The sequence below is a fragment of the Camelina sativa genome, chromosome 19 (genome assembly GCF_030686135.1).
Source record: "Camelina sativa cultivar CO46 ecotype springtype chromosome 19, ASM3068613v1".
NCBI classification, from domain to species: domain Eukaryota; kingdom Viridiplantae; phylum Streptophyta; class Magnoliopsida; order Brassicales; family Brassicaceae; genus Camelina; species Camelina sativa.
In genome coordinates, this window is record NC_141898.1 from 14099409 (window position 1) to 14119403 (window position 19995).

At 33.4% G+C, this 19995-nt stretch overlaps 4 protein-coding genes, 2 non-coding genes and 1 pseudogene across 7 annotated transcripts; 1 reads left to right on the forward strand and 6 right to left on the reverse strand.

Moving 5' to 3' along the window:
- Positions 1–588: 588 nt before the first annotated feature.
- LOC104766390 (chloroplast processing peptidase) lies at positions 589–2293 on the forward strand. Its single transcript, XM_010490266.3, has 5 exons — positions 589–1247; positions 1498–1635; positions 1737–1823; positions 1915–1982; positions 2082–2293. Exons 1-5 carry the CDS (start codon positions 753–755, stop codon positions 2191–2193), a joined length of 900 nt encoding a protein of 299 aa, XP_010488568.1. The 5' UTR covers positions 589–752; the 3' UTR covers positions 2194–2293.
- Positions 2294–2299: 6 nt separating this feature from the next.
- Positions 2300–3378, reverse strand: LOC104766388 (uncharacterized). Its single transcript, XM_019240710.2, has 2 exons — positions 2717–3378; positions 2300–2641 (listed from the first exon to the last, which is right to left on the reverse strand). Exons 1-2 carry the CDS (start codon positions 3347–3349, stop codon positions 2354–2356), a joined length of 921 nt encoding a protein of 306 aa, XP_019096255.1. The 5' UTR covers positions 3350–3378; the 3' UTR covers positions 2300–2353.
- A 144-nt stretch (positions 3379–3522) lies between these two features.
- Positions 3523–5003, reverse strand: LOC109130945 (uncharacterized). Its single transcript, XM_019241093.2, has 2 exons — positions 4511–5003; positions 3523–4111 (listed from the first exon to the last, which is right to left on the reverse strand). The coding sequence occupies exons 1-2, from the start codon at positions 4982–4984 to the stop codon at positions 3650–3652; spliced, it is 936 nt and encodes a 311-aa protein (XP_019096638.2). The 5' UTR covers positions 4985–5003; the 3' UTR covers positions 3523–3649.
- A 485-nt stretch (positions 5004–5488) lies between these two features.
- Positions 5489–6791, reverse strand: LOC104767846 (putative F-box/kelch-repeat protein At3g24610 pseudogene; annotated as a pseudogene). The gene has a single exon (XR_015591723.1). The product of XR_015591723.1 is annotated as a putative F-box/kelch-repeat protein At3g24610 pseudogene (transcript).
- A 2945-nt stretch (positions 6792–9736) lies between these two features.
- Positions 9737–9830, reverse strand: LOC147920557 (small nucleolar RNA snR60/Z15/Z230/Z193/J17). The gene has a single exon (XR_015591994.1). It is a non-coding gene; the product is annotated as a small nucleolar RNA snR60/Z15/Z230/Z193/J17 (small nucleolar RNA).
- Positions 9831–10223: 393 nt separating this feature from the next.
- Positions 10224–10324, reverse strand: LOC147920558 (small nucleolar RNA Z43). Its single transcript, XR_015591989.1, has one exon. It is a non-coding gene; the product is annotated as a small nucleolar RNA Z43 (small nucleolar RNA).
- A 447-nt stretch (positions 10325–10771) lies between these two features.
- LOC104766391 (protein CONTINUOUS VASCULAR RING 1) lies at positions 10772–13311 on the reverse strand. Its single transcript, XM_010490267.3, has 7 exons — positions 12914–13311; positions 12186–12238; positions 11961–12070; positions 11609–11776; positions 11420–11517; positions 11214–11340; positions 10772–11110 (listed from the first exon to the last, which is right to left on the reverse strand). The coding sequence occupies exons 1-7, from the start codon at positions 13055–13057 to the stop codon at positions 11019–11021; spliced, it is 792 nt and encodes a 263-aa protein (XP_010488569.1). The 5' UTR covers positions 13058–13311; the 3' UTR covers positions 10772–11018.
- Positions 13312–19995: the final 6684 nt, after the last annotated feature.

The window sequence follows — 19995 nt, forward strand, 5'->3', positions numbered from 1 at the left end:
GGCACCCGTTTTGACTCAGTCACTTATTCGAAAATGAGAGAGTTTTTAATCCTCTGATCTAGCTGTTGTGAAGCTCTTTGTAGAGAGTTTTTTGGTATAGCCTTGATTACTTATAAGCGTTAAGGGTAGGAATAGAATTATATCCCTCTGATCTTACTTTTGGAAGCTAATTGTAGAGAGTTTTTTTGTATAGGCCTGATCTCATATAGGCACAAATGGTAGAAGGAGTTTTAATTCTCGTATATGGTTAAGTAGTAAGACCATCTCCAATGTATATCTCTATTTTTTTCTCTAAAATAGAGCAATTCAAAGATAGAGTATTGTTTTTTTTCAATGTATTACTCTATTTTCAATTATAAAATAGAGTAAGTGTAAAAAAAATAGATGTAAAAATAGAATTGCTCTATATATAAAGCAATCCAATCATTTTCTCTATTTTAGAGTAAAATATAGAGTAAGATTAGAGTTGCTCTAAAATAAATATTTGACTAGGGTCGGAGATGTCCTAAGCGAAACTCTTGACTTTGTAATGTTTGCTGGTCTTTTGACCTGATAATAATATATATATCAACAGATGACAAAAAATAAAATAAAAAAATAATAATATCATCACTTGAAGAAGGCTTGAAGCTTGTTAGTATTTTTATTATTTTTCCTAAGTATCTTTCTTTTTTAATTTATCCTTTTTTCAGACGAAATAAACCTCACCGGAAAAAAAGAAAAATTGAAGCTTTTAGTTTTAGTTGAGGACGATGATGATATCTCTTCACCTCTCTACTCGACCACTAGCTTTCCTCAAATCTGATTCAAATTCCAGATTTTTCAGGAACCCTAATCCCAATTCCGTCCAATTCATCCCAAAACCCCAACTTTTTTCTTCCCGCCGTCTCAATTTCAATGCTCGAGCAACAAATTTCAACCGTAGAAACTACCGGCGAAGTCTCAGTTGCCATGGGGTCAAGGATTCAGGTGAGACAACGAAGTCTGCGCCGTCGTTAGACTCCAGCGGCGGCGGTGGAGGAGGAGGCGACGGCGGAGACAGTGGTGATGATGGTGAAAGTGAAGTGGAGGAAAAAAACAGGCTTTTACCTGAATGGCTTGATTTCACGTCTGACGATGCGAAGACTGTGTTCGTGGCCATTGCTGTGTCCTTGGCGTTTCGATCTTTTATTGCAGAACCTAGATACATTCCTTCCTTGTCCATGTATCCTACTTTTGATGTTGGAGATAGATTGGTTGCAGAGAAGGTATTTGTTTTCTTAGTGAAAGACCAAGTTTTGGAATCCTCAGCTATGTTAGTTAAGGGATTAGGAAGTTATGGGATGATGATGTTAAGGTTTCTCACATTGTTGGTTTTGTGTTTTGATTACAATGTAAAAAGGTTACATCTTTAGAGAGATTACAATGTAAAAGGTTACATCTTTAGAGAGATTACAATGTCAAGGTTACATCTTTAGAGAGATTTTGTTGATGGGTTTTGGTGATTTGTTTTTACAGGTGAGTTATTATTTCAGGAAGCCTTGTGCAAACGATATTGTAATCTTCAAAAGTCCACCAGTTCTACAAGAAGTTGGGTATACTGACGCGGATGTATTCATTAAACGGATTGTTGCGAAAGCAGGCGATCTTGTAGAGGTATGTATGATCATGTTCTGGCTCTTAGCATGAGGTACACTAGTGAAGAGACTTGTGATAGTGAAACTGGTGGTTATTTGATTTGGGGGTAATGCGCGTAGGTACATAATGGGAAACTGATGGTTAATGGTGTTGCTAGAAATGAAAAATTCATCCTAGAGCCTCCTGGTTATGAGATGACACCAGTTGTAAGTGTTATCCTCGCTTTTTAATCAACTGTTGAAACCTAAACCTTCTGGTTTATCTTCTTTTCTGATCTTGGTTGCTTCAACATTGTAGAGGGTACCAGAAAATTCAGTCTTTGTGATGGGTGACAACCGGAATAACAGCTATGATTCGCACGTGTGGTAAGAGGCATATTGTTCATCTGTTTTTGTGATAGAAATCATGGGATTTAGCTCTTTTTTGGATTGTTCCTTATTCTAGAAAACTTGTGTTGTCTTCAGGGGTCCTCTGCCTTTGAAGAATATTATCGGACGGTCAGTTTTTCGGTATTGGCCACCAAACAGAGTAAACGGGACAGTGCTAGAAGGTGGTTGTGCTGTGGATAAGCAATAGAGCACTGAAACCTTTTGATTCTTCCTTTGAAACACTTGTGCAGATAAAAAACGAATACCATGTATCTTTCTATGAAGGAAAAAAATGCACATTTTGCAAAGTTGCATTGAAAAGAAAATGGAATTCTTATTTGCAGGATGAAGAAATATAGAAAAGGTGTTTACTTTGTAACGAGTTTACAGGTCTTGTGAGAGAATTCTATGGGTTTTGATGTCTTGGAAGAGGAGATGAAGAAGGAGCATATGATGTGATTTACGTGCTTCGACTTGACCAGCTTCCCCAAAAGATTACCTTGCGATCTGATGTCAAACTCTAACTTCACTGGAACTTTACCCTTCTTGTCGGAGGCTGCCAAGTGTAGTCCTGCTCCATACAAAGGAACCTCGGCGCCAGTGAGTTTTACAATGGCTATGTGCTTGCTCTTTCTTGGTTGGTAATAGCTCTTAAGCTTCACAACCAGAACACGAAAATCAGATTACCATGATGATATGAGCAATGAGTGAAATCTAAGACAGTTGACTACCTGACCAGTGGCGAGGGTGAAAGAGGAGAAGGTGAGTTTGAAAGTAGAAGAAGAGACATGGATGCCAAAGTAAGGAGCAGGACTGTGTATGGTAACCTTCACTGAACTGTTAAAGCTCAGAATCCTGGTGGCAACACCTGTTCTGTCTATTCCTTCTCCGTAATAAAAGCTATGGAGGCTAAAGCTTTTGACGGAGACGACAGGAGAGAAAGGATGAGAAGCTCCCCACAATACAGAGCAGAAAACAGAGAACACAACCACAGTCCCTAACACTACCAAAACAGCTCTGCATTGTGGCACTGACAATCCTCTGTTCTCTTCATAAACTTCATCTTCATGAATCGTGTAAGGCTTCTCTGGCCAATACATATTACTCCTCCGGGAGCTTCCTTTCCACCGAGATCCCATACCGCTGGTCCCATTGGAGGTACGGCTCGAAGAGGAGAGACGTGATTCAGTCAGAATTGTGTAGTTTGGGGTATGAACCTGAATAAGCGAAGCAGAGGATGAGGATTTATCACCATCGTCTAAGTGAGACACGCTTGAAGGGCTCTCAACGTAGTAAGCTTGTTTAGGTGATGATATCGATAGGTCCAAACTTGTTCTTTCTGATTCTGACGTAGCGTCCATCATCTTTTCTTCTCTCTGTGTGTTTTTGGGATCGACGTAAATATTAAAAAATGGATTTAGAAACTTTTTTTGTATATGAAGATAATTGAAGATGAGAACACGGCGTAGAGAGTGGATTTTAGAAACGACCCCTTTGAAGCTTTCTTTTTTTCATTTCTTGAATTTTTTATAAATGGTTTGGTCCAAAAAACTAACCGTTTTTAACGGGTTTATTTCTTTAAAATATATATCAAACAACCAAAAAACAAAACAAAGGGAAGCTGTTACATTACACAACAACAAAAAAATGAAGAAATATATCTATCAAGTACAAGTTTTGTGGGTAAATTTTACAAACGTTGTGTTGTTGGAAGAGATAAGGAAGAAGCAAGAGAGGTGTTCCCGATGTCTAGACTTAACCAAGTGTCCGACAATATTGGCTCGTGATCGGATCTCGAACTCTAACTTCACGGGAACTCCGCCATTATGGTCTGAAGCAACTAACTCGGCTCCTGCTCCGTATAGTGAAACTTTAGAGCCAACGAGGTTGATCCTGGACGTGTTATTGCTTTGCTTTGGTTGGTAGTAACTCTTCAGCTGTGCAATCGCAAGCGTGAACTGACGAGAGTAGATGAGGCTGATGGCAGAGGAGCTGACGTGGATGCCAAAGAATGTAGAAGGATTGTGTATTGTGATCTCCATGGAACATTTAAAGTTCAAGATCTTTGTTGGAACTCCTGTACTGTCTGAACCTTCTCCGTAGTAAAAACTATGCACATTCACACCCTATTTTACACATACAACTCAAAATTAAACACTTGTATAGAACTTTACCCTAACCCAAGGTAAGTAATCGCAATATGTTTTTCAGTTATAATTAAATGATTTGGTTCTATATGTTAAAACACTTTCTAGATTATGTAATCGCCAACACCAACACATACAATTAATTCAAGGTCCAAACAAAGACTCAAACGATTGTTTGTTTGTGTTTGTGCATATATGTTATACTATTTCAATTGAAACCACCACAACTAGGCTGTTACTTGTAAACGATAACACCAAATTCAAAAATCTTGTTTGAAAAACACAAAAACTTCTCTTTCTTTTTAAAATGTGGAAAACGCAAATGCAAACACACAAACTAAGTTAAATATATATATATGTAAGTAAAAATAAAATTACCTTGATGTAGACGATTGGAGAAAAAGATTGAGAAGCACCAAAGAGAACCGAACATAGAAGAACAAAGATGCTCAACGTCGCAACAACTCCCAAAATAAATCTACAAGTAACAACGGAGACTCCCCTGTTGTGCTCGTAAAGATCGTCGTACCGTCCATCACCACCTTCCTCTTTATCAGCCGGAGACCATCTTCCGCCGTGATATTTCCTCCGTCCCTTCCACCGGAATCCTCCACCACCGCCATTAGATACACGGCTAGCAAACGATGGGTGTGACGGAGACTCTGTGGGAGTGGTCTGGTGAGTCGTCAGTGCCACCGAAGAAGACTTTTCGGAGTCACGTGATGGGCTTTGAACGTAGTAAGTAGGCTGTTTCGGTGATGATTCGTCGACGCTTGTGATGTCTGAGTCAGATTTTAGATACATCTTCATTCTTTTGGTTAATCTAAAATCAATGTTTGTTTTCGTGCTCATAAATATTGTACTTTGTGTGTGCATGGGAACAAAACAGGGAAATAATCACAAGCGTCAGGTTGGGTAAAACAAAGGCCCATAGGTTAGGTGACCATTTGTCACTAGTTTCGTCTTTCGTGTGTCAGTTACATAGTAGTACGTTCTCAGTTCTCCATGTTTGACATTTGTAACCGAGGCATTTTAGTCACTCTTTTTAATTAGTTGGTTAAAGTGTAGATATGATGATGTTTTTAATAAAGATCAAAAAGATGGTTTTGATTTAATTAAAGCTAGTTATGGTGCTTCTTCTTAAGTACGTACCATACAATTCGGTGACCAACAGAACTCGTTTGGTTTCTTAGGTTTTTAATTAATATTGAAAATTAAAAGGGACAATGTACTCACATTGAAAGCAACGTAACTATTTGATCTCAGTATAAAATTTCGTAAACTAGTAACATGTGACTGATATAATTTTTTAGCAAGAGCTAGAAACATAGTGCCTATTACGATTCTTATTAGAGCTGTGATTTTAAGAATCATATATAAAAATTCCAAGTTTTCAAACATTGACAGGAACATAATACAAGATTTTAGTCGTAGAGTTATACAAGAGAGGATCGACCGTGAAAGATCGATTGTAAGGATCCGAGTACACGACCTCCTACCCCAATTATTGTCTACACTCGGCCTTCCCAAGGAAGCCTCCGCACAATAAATCTCTAACCGCTTGTTAACAAAATCACGCTTGAGCTCTTCCCAAAAGACCAAAATATTCTGACCAAGGTTAGTCAATTTGTTCTCGGGAAGTAATTCTTCAAGGTTTTTGTTGATATTGAACATCAGCTTATAAGACTCCCACAGTTTTACCATCTTCCCACCAAAGTGGACCGCTCTCGAATCACAGAGCCTATAATGCAAGAAGTCCAATTTAAACACTTTCCACCAATGTATCCCTACCGCATCATCACACCGATCCAAATCCTATCTCGGCTTACAGCAGTATATATATCCGTCTACACCACAACTGTATATCAACTTATCTATTACACACCAATCCTTGCTATCTATGCTATTAGGACGCTTTGAATCTCGATTATGCTCTATTCCCCAATTACTCGGTCTCTCCAAGTCGTAAAAGCTTCTACTCCAAGAATCCACAACGTAAACATTCTCCAGCATTGGCTTTGAGATTTCCATATCAGACCAAGTTTGTGTCTTCGGATCGAACACCTCTCCCCAGTTGGTGTAGTTCTTGTCCTTGCAACCTCCCAACACGTGTATCTTCCCGTCCACCACACTAGCCTCCGGGGAAACACGAGCAACTCTCATGGATGTCACGTGACGCCACTTGTGAGACCGACAATCCAAGAGCAAGACACCTGACGTGGGCATACCATTAACCCAGCCACCGATGACGTAGATTCCCCAATCCAACGACACCACCGAGGATCCTTTTTGTGGCTGAGAGGGGGACGAGGGGATGGGATGAGCACGATTCACGTGCTTCCCGGTGTAAGCGTCTACTGATGGACGGAGGATGAACCAACGTGGGGTTGGGTTAGGAAGTACGCATAAGCATACGTAGAGGAACTTCTTAGTGCAACCCATCGACGATCGTATCTGGTAGAGCTCATCAGAAACCACCAGAGACCCGCAGCTTTTGGAGACGAGACATAAAGCTGCATGATCTAATCTTGATACGCGGGCAAAGCAAGTTATAGCCACCGCATCAGGCAACGATAACAACGAAGATGCCACAGCTTCGGGAGCGTAGTTGGACATGTGAGAAGGATTGATCGATTAGGTTTTTTTTTTTTTTTTTTGACAATCGATCGATTAGGTTTAGGTTGCAGGTTTTATGAAATCTGAGAAGATTCTACTCCATCATTTTATAATTTTTTTTTCAATGCTGTTTTTAATAGTAAATCTCATTTTTATCCAATTATTTCAATTTATTAATTAGAAAAAGTAATTGTTTTAGTGTATTTATAAAGGATAAAATAAAATTTTATATAATTTTTTAATATCTGTGCATTGTGTAATCTGGGTTTTTTGGACTCTTCGGCCATTTTTAATAGAGATTTTTAACAAATCTACCACATTACAAAACATTTTTTTATCACTTCTACCACATTACATAACTTCTTTTTTAGAATACCACATACATCACATGAATTGATTAAACTATCCTTCTTTGATTTCTTCATTTATTTTTACAAAATTATAGAAAATATATATATATATATATGTTTCATATGACAGATGCAAGAAAGTTGTTGTGTTTTCCACTGTATCTCATCTATTTGTTAACAAACCAAAAATCGATTAACTTCTATTTTTCTTCCATAAATTTTCTATCAATTTATTTACAACCCTAGTTGTTTCTTTTTTAAAAACATAACCTTAATTTTCTCTCTAGTTTTACCAGCAGCCGCCAAGAAAAAATATTCTAGATCTGAAGTCGAACTGCGGTGGCTTCTATAGCAGCGGTTTCGGCCTCCTGTTTCTCTTCAGCTTTAGTTTTGTTTTGCTTTCTTGTTTTCCTTTTGATGGAGTTTTGTCTTTATGAGCTTGGTTGGGATTTAAAATAAAGATGTATTTGTAGTAGTTGAGCTTGCTTTTGTGTAGTCTACAGTTTGTAACAGCCTCCTGAATTTTCCGTGGTGGCCATCGTTTCACGCCATTTACGGAGTTTGCAATGGTTCGGTTTCTTGTTCTGCATTTGTGGCTTCGTCTCTAAGGATGGTGGCTTGGGTGCTTAACCATGCTTTGGACTTTTCCTCTCTGTTTATCTAGGTAATTTCAAGTGTAGGCTGCGGCAGTTTCAGTGATGTTTGTCGACACACTGCCGTCTGCTCAAGCAAAGAGATATAGATCTGCTCTCATAATCTTATGTTGAGGTTGTGTGATGCACCCCCTGGCGGACAAGTTCTGATAAACCAGATCCAGTAAACCAAATCCGGTAGACCTGTTCCGATGGACCACTTCTGGTCGACCCAACTTGTCCACTTTACTAACTAATTTTGTCCAGCATGCATATCTTCTGAAGCCGCAAGTGATCGATCATAGGATTAAACATGTCATACGTCTATGAAAGACATTGTCCACGATCCAGCCAAGTTTACACTGTGAACCACACATTTGGTTGTAGATGGACCAGATCCGGTGAACCAGTTCTAGTAAACCAAATGTCTTTTTTTTTTTTTTGGTAGACAAGTTGGTTTTGTTGTTTGTGGACAAGTTATACTTAATTACACTTAGATACTAAGTTTCATGGCTTGTATAATACTAGTTTCACGACTTGTCCATAGACCCAACAAATTGGAACTTGTCCATCACAATGAACTTGATAAGTTATCTATATGCTCAACTTGTCTACAGAAATACTTTCTCTATAAATTCATCAAACATGCTTTGTCTACAGCCTCAACAAATCGGAACTTGTCTACCCATAAAAAAATCAAACATGATTTTTCTTTTGCTCAGCGCTACAGTACCATAATAAATGTCAAGTCAGACATAATACTGGTTGTATGTTCAGTTTTTGCTCATATAAAACAACACATTTTCTTTAAATTTTCAGCTACTAAACACAGGGTATTTTTGCCATTTGTAATGTCACTTGTGGTATAATGGAAAAGGAGTTTATGATTGTGGTAGAATTGGAAAGTTTTATACTGAATGTGGTAGATTAGACTAAATTCCCTTTTTAATATATGTGCATTGTGTAACATAATCCAGGTTTTTTAAACCCAGTAGACAAATAAATCGGATTTGGATATCCGGTCCAAAAATTGTTCATTATCCAAATCCGTATTCGGATCCGTTCGTGCTGGATATCCGATTTTTCAGATCGAATCCGGATATCCGCGGATATGAGATATTATTCTCAGGGCTAATAAAGTCACTCTTTGATAAAGTATTTCTTTGATAAATTTATATAAGATTTGAATCTCTATTTTCCTTGTTGTTGTTCTGATGTATATACAATTCTTTGGCCCGTTTGGTTTTTAATGAACTGGCCCATTAAATCATAAACGAAGCCCAGTAAAAATTGACTTTACGAACACATTGGCAGAGAGATGGTTACAGCGCTCGAATGATATTTTTTATTAACAAAAAAACTTTGTATTAGAAATTGTTTGTCTTTACAAAGGATAAAATAAAAATTTTATATAATTTTTTTAATATCTGTGCATTGTGTCAATATTTGATAAAGTATTTCTTATTATATAGGGTTGAATCTCTATTTTCCTTTTCACTAATTTATTTTCAAATAGATTTATGAAAAAAATATATTGCCTTGTTCTGATGTATATACAATTTCTTTGTCCCGCTTGGTTTTTATTTTTTATTATTATTTTTTTTTCGCTTGGTTTTTTATTGACTTTACAAACAATTACATTGGCAGAGATAGTTACAGCGCCCGAATGACAAGTCGGTTCTTCTCGCTCGAATGCAAAGTCACATTATGTTCATTCATGTCCAGCAAGTTACTTTTATTATTTTATTTTATTTTTAACAAAAAAACCTTTGTATTAGATTGTACAAGATTTTTTTTTTGTTAAAGGGTATTCAATTATAGATTGTACAAGATTGATTCAAGAATTCAACCAACAACCTCTTTAAGGTGATAAAGGATATAAGTTAAGGTATATAAAGCCTAGGTACAGCAAGATTAGTAACAGAAAAATATTAAATGAAAACCAATATTTAAGCAGTTTTATTCAGGGAAAACAAATAAAATTAGATGAGAAATTAGGGGTTTAAAGGGATCATCAGATAGGAGCGAAAGACTGTGCTGAAGATATTAATCATAGTATTATCATCTGAACTATGCGTTATCAATCATCACTTGACCCCTCTTTGCTCTAATTCTCTCATCAGTCTAATCAAAAAGAAAAAATAAACTAAATCGGATTTGGATTAAAACAAAAGAAAAGGCCTCATAGAGAAGATTAGGTTTATCAACACGGATTAATTAAGACATATGCTTGTCAATAATCATTTAAATCACTGGCCACTATTCCCTAATAAGAAGATCAACCAAAACCAAAACAAGAAACAAAAAGAAAATCGGATTTGAAATTCGACGAAATTGGCCTCATAGAGAAGATTAGATTTATCAACAAGGATTAATTCAGACATATGCTTGTCAATTATTGATTAAATCATTGGCCAAACAAAATCGATTTTGGTAACAAAATAAAACAAAACATTGAAAAAAAAAAAAAAAAAGAAAGAGGAACACCAGAATGGACTCAGAATATGGGTGGTGATATAACAGAGTGGTCGGCAAATAGGCCTTTACGGCCGTTTTTACGACGAACGAGACCTTAATATCAATCGTCACTGTCCATTCAATCCCTAACCTAATCTCATACAGAGGAAGAATGATGAAAAAAAACTAAAACTAAAAAAAAAAAAACACAGAGAGAAGCTTAATCGGCGGAGATCAAAAAAACCCTAAAGAAGTTGTTGTTATTGAATGGTTTACTTTCTTACGCTATTTATACAGAAAAATATATTGGTAGCTAGGGTTTTTGGCTCCTTTCACAAGCGTTTTATACCAGACACAACGTGTAGTGCAACACGAATACCTTTGAACTACACGCTGTTTTAAAGTCTGACACAATATTTTTGGGGGCCCATTAGCCCGTCTTAAAACAATGTTCACGAAACTAATTACAAAATTAACAGAATCGTTTTATATTGAATTTTAAATTTGTCTATTTATTGAAAAAAGTGTATATATGTAAATTCATTAGCTGATGATGCTTTGTAAGGAAAAATTTAAAATGGATCGGGACTAAAAATCGATTATATTACACAGCTTAATTAATAGGTAACAGGAGAGTCTAGGAGGCCATATAAGACACCAACAGTGTTAACACAACTTCTAAAACCACCATTGTTGTCTTGTCTAATGAATGATTCAACATCAAATGTGAAAATTAACTGAATCAGAATCCAACACGAACGAAGAAGACAATGTAAACAGGCAAATTTGATAAACCATTTCTTTCTGCCAAAGACTAATTTTGTTTCTTTTTTAGTTTCTACTTCTACTTCTCTCTGTAGGCGTTCGCATATCAAGTGTTGACAAAACCTGTGGCATCGACATTCCTCCCGACACAACAATCTCTGCAGATAAAATAAAACACATTGTAAAGATCAGAGATCGAATCAAAACTCTTCCAACATTTTCTAATATAAAATCAGTTGATGGGTCCCTTCCTTCCTTTACCTATGCCTTCTCTTACTGAAAGATTTGGTCTGATCACATCTTTTGTATTAACAAGGAATATATCCCCAATGTAAAGGTGATTTGTTGGCACATATACACAGCAAAGCTCCTCCTCATCTGCGTAAGTCTGCAATGGTTTTTAGACGTTTTAGGTTTTGTTAATACCTTCATTTCCAGAAGGAAGGTTACGGTTTCTTGTAACTGACCTGGAGAACAACGGTCGATGTGATGAACCCAATTGCATATTCACCAATACGCGGATGCCTTATAATGGCGACTTCTTTGAAAGCCTGGGTGTTTTGATCTGCAATATAATGGTGAGACGTTGTAAAATTTAGACTCAAACCAAAAACGACCAAACTAGAGATTAGAAAGAAGAAACAAAACAACGGTACCTGGTGATATGGCAGTGCTGATTTGCTTGGAGGCATTGTAGATGTGACGAACAAATGGCATTCGCTTGATAAACCACTCTCCCAAATTTAGAACCGATGTACCCAACCATGAAGACATGAACACCCCAACCAAGAAGATAAATGTAATGGACGTGATAAAACCAAGTCCTGGAAGGCAAATTTACAAAAAAGAAACTGACATCAAACACTGTCTTCTACATTCTTTTCCAAGTGTAGAACCAAATGATGTTGGTTTTTTATATATTCCCCCAAAGAAGTTCTTCTACACAACATAGAGTTACTTCGTGATTGCCAATGAACAAACAACATAGAAGGACTGGAAGAAGCTTACCAAATATATCAATTCCGAGATGTGTATAAATGGGAGAGAAAAATCCATCCACGAAATGAATAAACCACCAAGTCACGTAGAAAGTAATCGCCATCGGAAGCAAGATTACACTGCACGATTTAGGATAGTCAGAATATACAGGACTACTGGTGGAACAAGTAATAAGACACTAGCTTAGGGAAAAAAAAAATAGAAGACTAAGCAAGAAAGACAGAAGCTACATACCATCCAGTCATGAACTTCTTTGATGCCCAGCTTCTGATCAACTTGTAAAATGTCTAAAGAGTAAAGATAAAGCAATTCTCGGTCAGAAAACACATCAAGACTGAACTGCAGATAAACAAGAAATCACTTTCTTCTGTATTGCACTAAATTTCTAAGTTCATTGGTATCAGTAACCATCTAGGAACCAACTATAAGTTTAAGGAAACTAAAATAGAGCAACCTTAAAACAGATCAAGCTAAGCTAACTCTCTCTCTCTCTCTCGCATTACCAAAATAAATTCCCCAAGCTCTCAGCAAAATCGTTAACTACAACATCGACCCCTGCGATTGACCAATTACAATAAAAACACTCCTCTACTCAACACAAAAAAAAAAAAAAAAAAAAAAAAAAAAAAAATCAATTGAAATTTGAAGTAGTTTGCTTGGCTTGTTCATTGGTATCACTAATCAATTAACAAGCTAAACAGAGCAATCTCAAAACTCAGATCAAGCTCAGCTCAGCTAACTTTGTCAAATTCTCGAAACCAAAGTCCGTAATTTATCAACTACGATTAATATTCAACCCAAACCTAACAAAATCCCAATTGAAATTTGAATAATTTTGCCAATCGAAAACCCTAAATCGCAGAAGAACGAACTTCACACAATTCACAACCTACCAAAACCCTAACGACGTAACTCTCAAAATCGCGAGGAGGAATAAAAAAAAGGTGATAACAATAAGAAACCTCTTGACCAGAAGAAGAAGACGAAGAAGAAGAAGAAGAGGGTTTAGGCGTAGAATCGTGATCATCTTCACCGGAATGAGCAACTGGAATCAGAAGCTCACGATCTCTATTAGCCATGACGATCCCAGGTTTCGCGTCGCCCATAAACAGAGAGAAAACGAAAATTGAAAACCCAGAAATTTTACAAGAGAAGGAAGAAGAGATCAAACAATGGAAGAAAGGTCAAAAGATTCAACGAGGAAGAAGCTGACTCCTCAATTCGACGGTGAGTAGTATCTGTTTCCAGTCTGTTTCGGAAACTTTGTTATTATTAATTTTTTTTTGTTTTAAATAAAATTTGGTTACTATTTCATATGAAACAACAACAACAAAAAAGCATATAAATATGTCTCTAATCTAATTATTTAATTATTTATTAGAGAGCAATTATCAAATTTGTGAGAATCTGGCTGCATAAAAGAACTTTATTATATATTTCACTTTTCATTACTGTTTATTTAATTTGTTCTGATTTTATATGTTTTTGGATTAAGGTAATTCATTACTTGTTGACAAAAAAACAAATGGTAAGGTGGACTTTGGACTAAAACAATAGTATGAACTTCTCCCAATCATTCACAAATTCACATGGATAATGACATAGTGTGTAATCAAAACCGGCAACATCTTTGATTATTTTTAGAATAGAACATAATTGGCTTAGTCACAAATAATGTAAGTTTCAAACATTAAAATAAATATACATAATAGCATCATAAGATTTTTTCAATAATTTAGCTAAGGTTAAGATAACACAAGCTTTTGGTTTTTGGATATCTACTGATCACCTTAACTTTTACCCGTTTGTTTCATGTAAAAAAATTATCTATTAGCGATAATCTAAATCCCAATCCTTACAAAATCCCAATCATATAAAGGATTTTGAAATATTGTACTTGTAAGGATTTAGTACATAATGTTACAAATCTTTGCAATATATAATTTGTTAATTAAAATGAGCTACACTAAGATTTTGAAAAGTTTCAAGTCCTATGGTGGGATTGGGAATGATAAAGTTTTGCTAGGAAAAGAGTTTAATCTCCATGTTTTAAGCCATATTTTAAGGACTCATATTTTAAGCCATGTTTATGCCCATGAGTAATGCCCATAAGGGCATACCCAACCCAAACGTATTAATTAGACTAGTAGTCACCCCGTGCTAGCACGGATTTAGTTTACTTTGTTTTTGGATATTTTTTTTGTAATTTTAAAGATTGTTAGTTAAGACAATATTAATTAAATAAAATATTATATAAGATTTGAGATGTGAAGGTTAGTAAAATGTGTATCTTTCTATCTATACTAGTATTTTTGCAGCAATTTTATGAAATAAATCCTAGAGTTGGATTTATTTACAGGCATGCCATCATTTATTGTTAAAGTCATTAATTTGTTACCTTAAATATTCACTAATGTATTTAACTCATGATTCTATTTAAAATTATAGAAAAACAATTAAAGGCAATATTTGTTTAAAATTTAAATTTGATTCTTCTTTCATCTTAGTTTTCTTTTATTTTTATTTTTTTTGAATCATTATATAATACATGAAATCATTAAAAATCTAAATTTTTCTGCATATATTGTGACTCAAATTTTTAAAAACGGACATATATTACTCTATAAATATAAATTGTGTCGATAGTGCTTCTAAAATTAGTCTAATAAAAAAGTATGGCGGGTTATATGACATTATAGGAACAAAGATCTAGGAACTGCAGTATATTGCGAGGCAATACTACGAGTACATGTGATTAGCAGGAAATTTGATTATCGATCTTTGATTATTACTACGAGTACATGTGATTATTGCGGTATACCGCAAGGCAATACCATGGCGAATCAAATTTTAGTTTATTTGAGCTAGATCTGTTGATAATCAAAAAAATTAGGGTTATAATACATGACGGGTTATGATTACCCGTCCTAATCAAAAATTAGTGCTTCTATAATAAGAATTATTTAAAATTAGATAATGAAAATTTAAATCAAAATATAATATAGAAAAGTTTCAAATTTTTAAAATTAGATAAATGAAAATTTAAATCAAAATACAATATATAAAAATTTGTTCCGCGGTGTACCGCGGGTTATGATCTAGTTTATAAGAGAAATTGTAGTTAAGAGCATATAAAAAAATTATTATTTAATTAGATAATAAATGCACTAATCTTTATATTAATTAGGTAAATGTAATTTATACTTTCTCCGATTTTTTACTTGTCGTTTAAGGTTTTCTCACACAAATTAAAAAAACTATTAAATTTTCTGTTTTACCCTTTATTAATATATTTTTAAAATATTTCATTAGTCAAAACTTTAAAACAATAGGGAGAAAACTGGAATATTCACCAAACATTTTCATTGAAAACCTAAAACGACAACTAAATTAAAACAGAGAGAGTATTTCATTGTTATAGGAGTCACATAAACTTTGTGAGAGTTATAGATATGCAATCATTACATATTAATATATTTTCTTATATACGTAATATTTCTAAATACTATTATTAATCACTCATTGCATTACTATAAATATTATGAAAGTTACAAAAATGAGAGTTAGTACAACATATGGGATTGATGAGATAGAATAGAAAAGTTAATAAAAAATGGGTGTCGTTTATAAAAATACATTATTGTGAATTAATAACTAAAATTTTATATTATTTTAAATATATATTCAATAGTTATATATTATAAATATAGATCTATGAACATGCATGTTAGCTAATCAAATCATGAGTTTAAACATATATTCACTTCTCTCTTTAAACAAAAATATACATAGTTATCTCTTTATCAAAAAATATATTCAATTCTCATTTAGTTATTTAGATATTATATCTTAAAATATACTTTAGTTTAATTTAAATAGATTGAAATTGAAATAAAATAATGTAATATCAAGATCATGTGATTTATTTATATTAAAGTGTGGAGATAAAACAGCCAATATTACTCGACATTATCCTATACAACCCAAATATATATATATATATATTATAATCTTATATATTTAAACTCTTTAATCATCAAATTATTTGTGAAGCAAAAAATTAATTTTGTAAATTCAATTGAATAAATTTGTTACACTAAAAATTAAAAGAAACAAAATGACACTTGTGAAAGAAGAGAGCATTAAATGACAATCTTTTGAAGCTTAACAAATAATATAGAAAGCTTTACTTTATTATTAGATGATATAATATAGTAAGGTTTCTTTCAACTATTACTCTAAGAATCTGACGCCCAACATCATTATATTAAAATTCTTTTAAAGTCAAATACACATGAGATTGTTAGTAAGATAATATTTCTTCTAAAGTTAGAAACTTTCCAAAAACAGATGATCCGAACAACGATACTATTGTTACCACATTCATGGCAATAAATACAGTTATAAAGCATATTAATTGTAATTAATTTGGTCATATGCATTATAGAAAGTAAATGTTTCAGTTTTCACAATAGTCTGAAAGAGGATGTGTTTGTATGATAATAGGTTGTTTTTAGAAAACTAAACTTTATAGAATGTTTGAGCCTTTAAAAGGAGAAGGGATTGCAATCAAATATTAATGATCATAAATTCGCAAGTGTTTCAAAATAATAAGTTAAAAATGAGAAGTAATATAAACAAAAATGAAAATTGAGGAAAATAGTGGGTATAAGGCAATGTATAAAATGATGGAATTATTTCAAATCAAAACATAACTGATTATGTTCATAATTTATTCTGAAATTCCTAATATGAAAACTTATAAATTTTATGTAATTCAAAAATACCATGACGTTTGAAATAATAAGTGTGAATCGAACAAAATAATTATAGAATTAGATCAAAACCATCTCACAATCTTACGTAATTTTCCAGAAAGTAAGCTCAAATTTTTAATTTTATATAAACAATTTTTAAAAAATTTAAACTAATTTACTTAAATAATACCTATCCACCATCTTACTTAAATTTGATTTTGTTTGTGCCCGTGAAAATTATATAAGATTCAAACACAGAAATTAAACCCAAGAATTTAAATCTAGAAATTTAATTTAATGTTAGTATAGTTCCGAGATGAAACTAACCATAGACTGATATAAATTGACTTTAGATTCTTGGGGGCTGCATATGTGTTTGATTAAAGAAAGGATGAAGGAAATGTAGATAGGTTTTTTTTTTTTGGTTTGATGGACCTGTAGTTAATTAGGTCTAAACTATAGTTAATTAGGTCCAAAAAATAAACAGGTGTCAGAAATATAGTAAGCCAAGTGTCATCTCCTTAGCAAAAGTTGTGAAAAACCTTCTCATATTATATAAGACTAGGTTAGTACCCGCGCTACGCCGCAGGTTGTTTTCATATATATATTTTTGTATTTTTTGAAATAATATTTGTTTTTATGTTGTTTGGAATCAAATATTATAATGAAAAAATTCTCAAAATGCCACATTTTATGTTTTTTTTCCCAAAAATACAAAATTGAAAGTTTTTCTTTCAAAAATACCACAACATCTTTTTTCCAAAAATGCCACAAACACAAAAAACTGAAATTTTATTATGTAAAATATATTTTTCTAGGTTTGGTTGACTAATTTAGATTTAAGGTATAGTGTTTAGAGTGTAGGATTTAGTGTTTACGATTTAGGGTTTAGTTTTGAATATAAAACTTTAGTTTAATTTTGTGGTATTTTTGAAAAAAAAAACTCATTTTAGTGGTTTTTTTGGAAAATAAAACTAAAAGTGGTAATTTTGGAAAAATCATATTTTAGTTGTATTTATGAGAATTGCCCTATTATAATTAATAAAAAAAATTATCATGGTCAATGGTAATTTTTTGTTTATGTATTTTAATTATTATTTGTTGCATCATTTTATTTTTTTGTTATTTTAATCAAACAATTTTTTTTTTCATCTAACTAACTTGAAACTTAAGTACCCAATTTCTTTTTTACAAAATTTAAAGAACAAACAAAAAAAAGATCAGGAAATACCAGAAAAAACAACCAACTGAGCCCGTAGATAACTTTATTATAAAATCGAATTGTTTTGTTAAACTGAGAAGCTTCTTTCTCTTAACTCTCTCTTTCTTTCGGAGTGAGAGAAAGCTCTGTTTCTTTTCTTTTGTTTTTCCAATTAACATCAGGGATCTTCTGACAGTACGTGTGTTTAAATATTTTTAATAATTTTTTGTCAATTCTGACAGTACGTGTGTTTAAATATTTTTAATAATTTTTGTCAAAAAAATATAGATGGAACAAATTATATATAAAAAAGAGAACGTGAATAAAAAAATCTTGACAATACAAATCAATCGATTATAGTAGTATGGAATTCAATAACCTATGTCATATTACAGTCAAACAGTTATCATATTACCAATAGCCAAAAGCCAATAGCCAATAAAGGATGTGTAATTTTGATAGTTTTCTTTTTCTTTTTGTGTTTGATTGTTAGTGTGATAAACATTCAGTAGAATTGTAGAAGTAACTACGTATTCCTTTTATTAACAGTATGAGTTTACACTTTGAGCGCAGAACTACTTCAGGTGTTCCTTCTCCTTGCTAAGTGCCAATATTGAATTTGTGATATATCTTCGATAAGATGAAATATTGTTGCACGAGTCAAGAAGACAATAGTGTGTTAAGAACCTTCTTCTTTCATATTAATATAATTTCAAGTCTTTGTGGTGTTTGTTTGTTTGTCAGTTTGCTACTATCATGCTCTTGTTCATATCATCACGTCCAGTCAAGCATTAATTAACTTACTTTGTAAGCCTTAGCTTTGCTAGTTTTTCAAACATAGTTTTATCTTCTAATACTTCAACCTGCTACTTACTTCTATTTCTTTATATTACCCTTACACTTAACTTGTGGAGATTTATCTTGTACTTTACTCATGGTCTTATGGGCCTGAACTATGATCATTGTGGAGATTGCTCCTCTCTATCTTGCAGAGTTTCTAGAAGATTCGGCGAATAACCTCGGACTAAATCACTCTTCTCAAATCCTTGCTCCAGCTTTGCCTCTTCCCTCCACGGAGTCAGCTTGCAACAACTACAAGGTTTATAAACTCTCATTAACAAACCTCTATCTCATTAACAAAGACTTAATTATTGCATTAACAAACAGTTACAACAAATTCAGAAACACTAAAAAGGTATATCACAAGAAAATCTGTAGGTTATTGTAATCTATCACAAACGATTATTGTAATGTATATTGTTGAAACTCAAAAGGGTTTTTGAAGCTAAAGTTGTAGATACACTAAGCTAAAGTTGCAGAGATATTCTAAATGCTTTAGAGTTTTTAAAAGTCTTGCATTTGTTCTCATTGATCAACAAAAGCTTCACTTCTTCTTTAGACAATCCATCTTTCAAAATCGCACAAGTCTTCTCCAGCAAAGTTTTAGATTCTTTCAAACCCAAATAAGTAAACAGAGAGATAATATATCACATTGGTAAAGTCACAACAGAAGTGAACCCACCAAACTTAAGAAGAAGAAACTAACCACCATGAAAGAGAAAAAACATGAGCAAGCTTCAAAGCAAAGACGCGTGATGGAGAAGAGCAAACAAAACACCGAAGCCGCTTTAAGAGACTTCTTGACTCTTCTCTTCACCACCAACATTCATAGTAATTTCAAGTTTCAAACACATAGCTTATCTCAAAAATTCATCTCAAATTCACACATTTACAGCTTTGAAATCTTCCACAATCCCTCAAATTAAGAGACATAAAAGAACAGAATTTTGTTAACTGGAAACAAAAAGTAGAAGAAACAAAAAAAGTAGAAGAATCATAGTTAGACAGACTAAAACAATCACTGAACGCTTATGCGATCGTCGGAATTGTCAAGAATAAGAGTTTTAGTTGAGATGCGCAGAAGATAAACAATTTTGTTAGGTTGAAATTCTGAAATCGATTGATGAAGAGAAGACAATTATGTGTCCACTGTGGCAATTTGTAAGCTGATCTGTATTATTTGTTTTAATTTAATTGGTCAATGATTTTAACTGATGTGTCAATAGAAGCTTCAAAATTGAGGCTG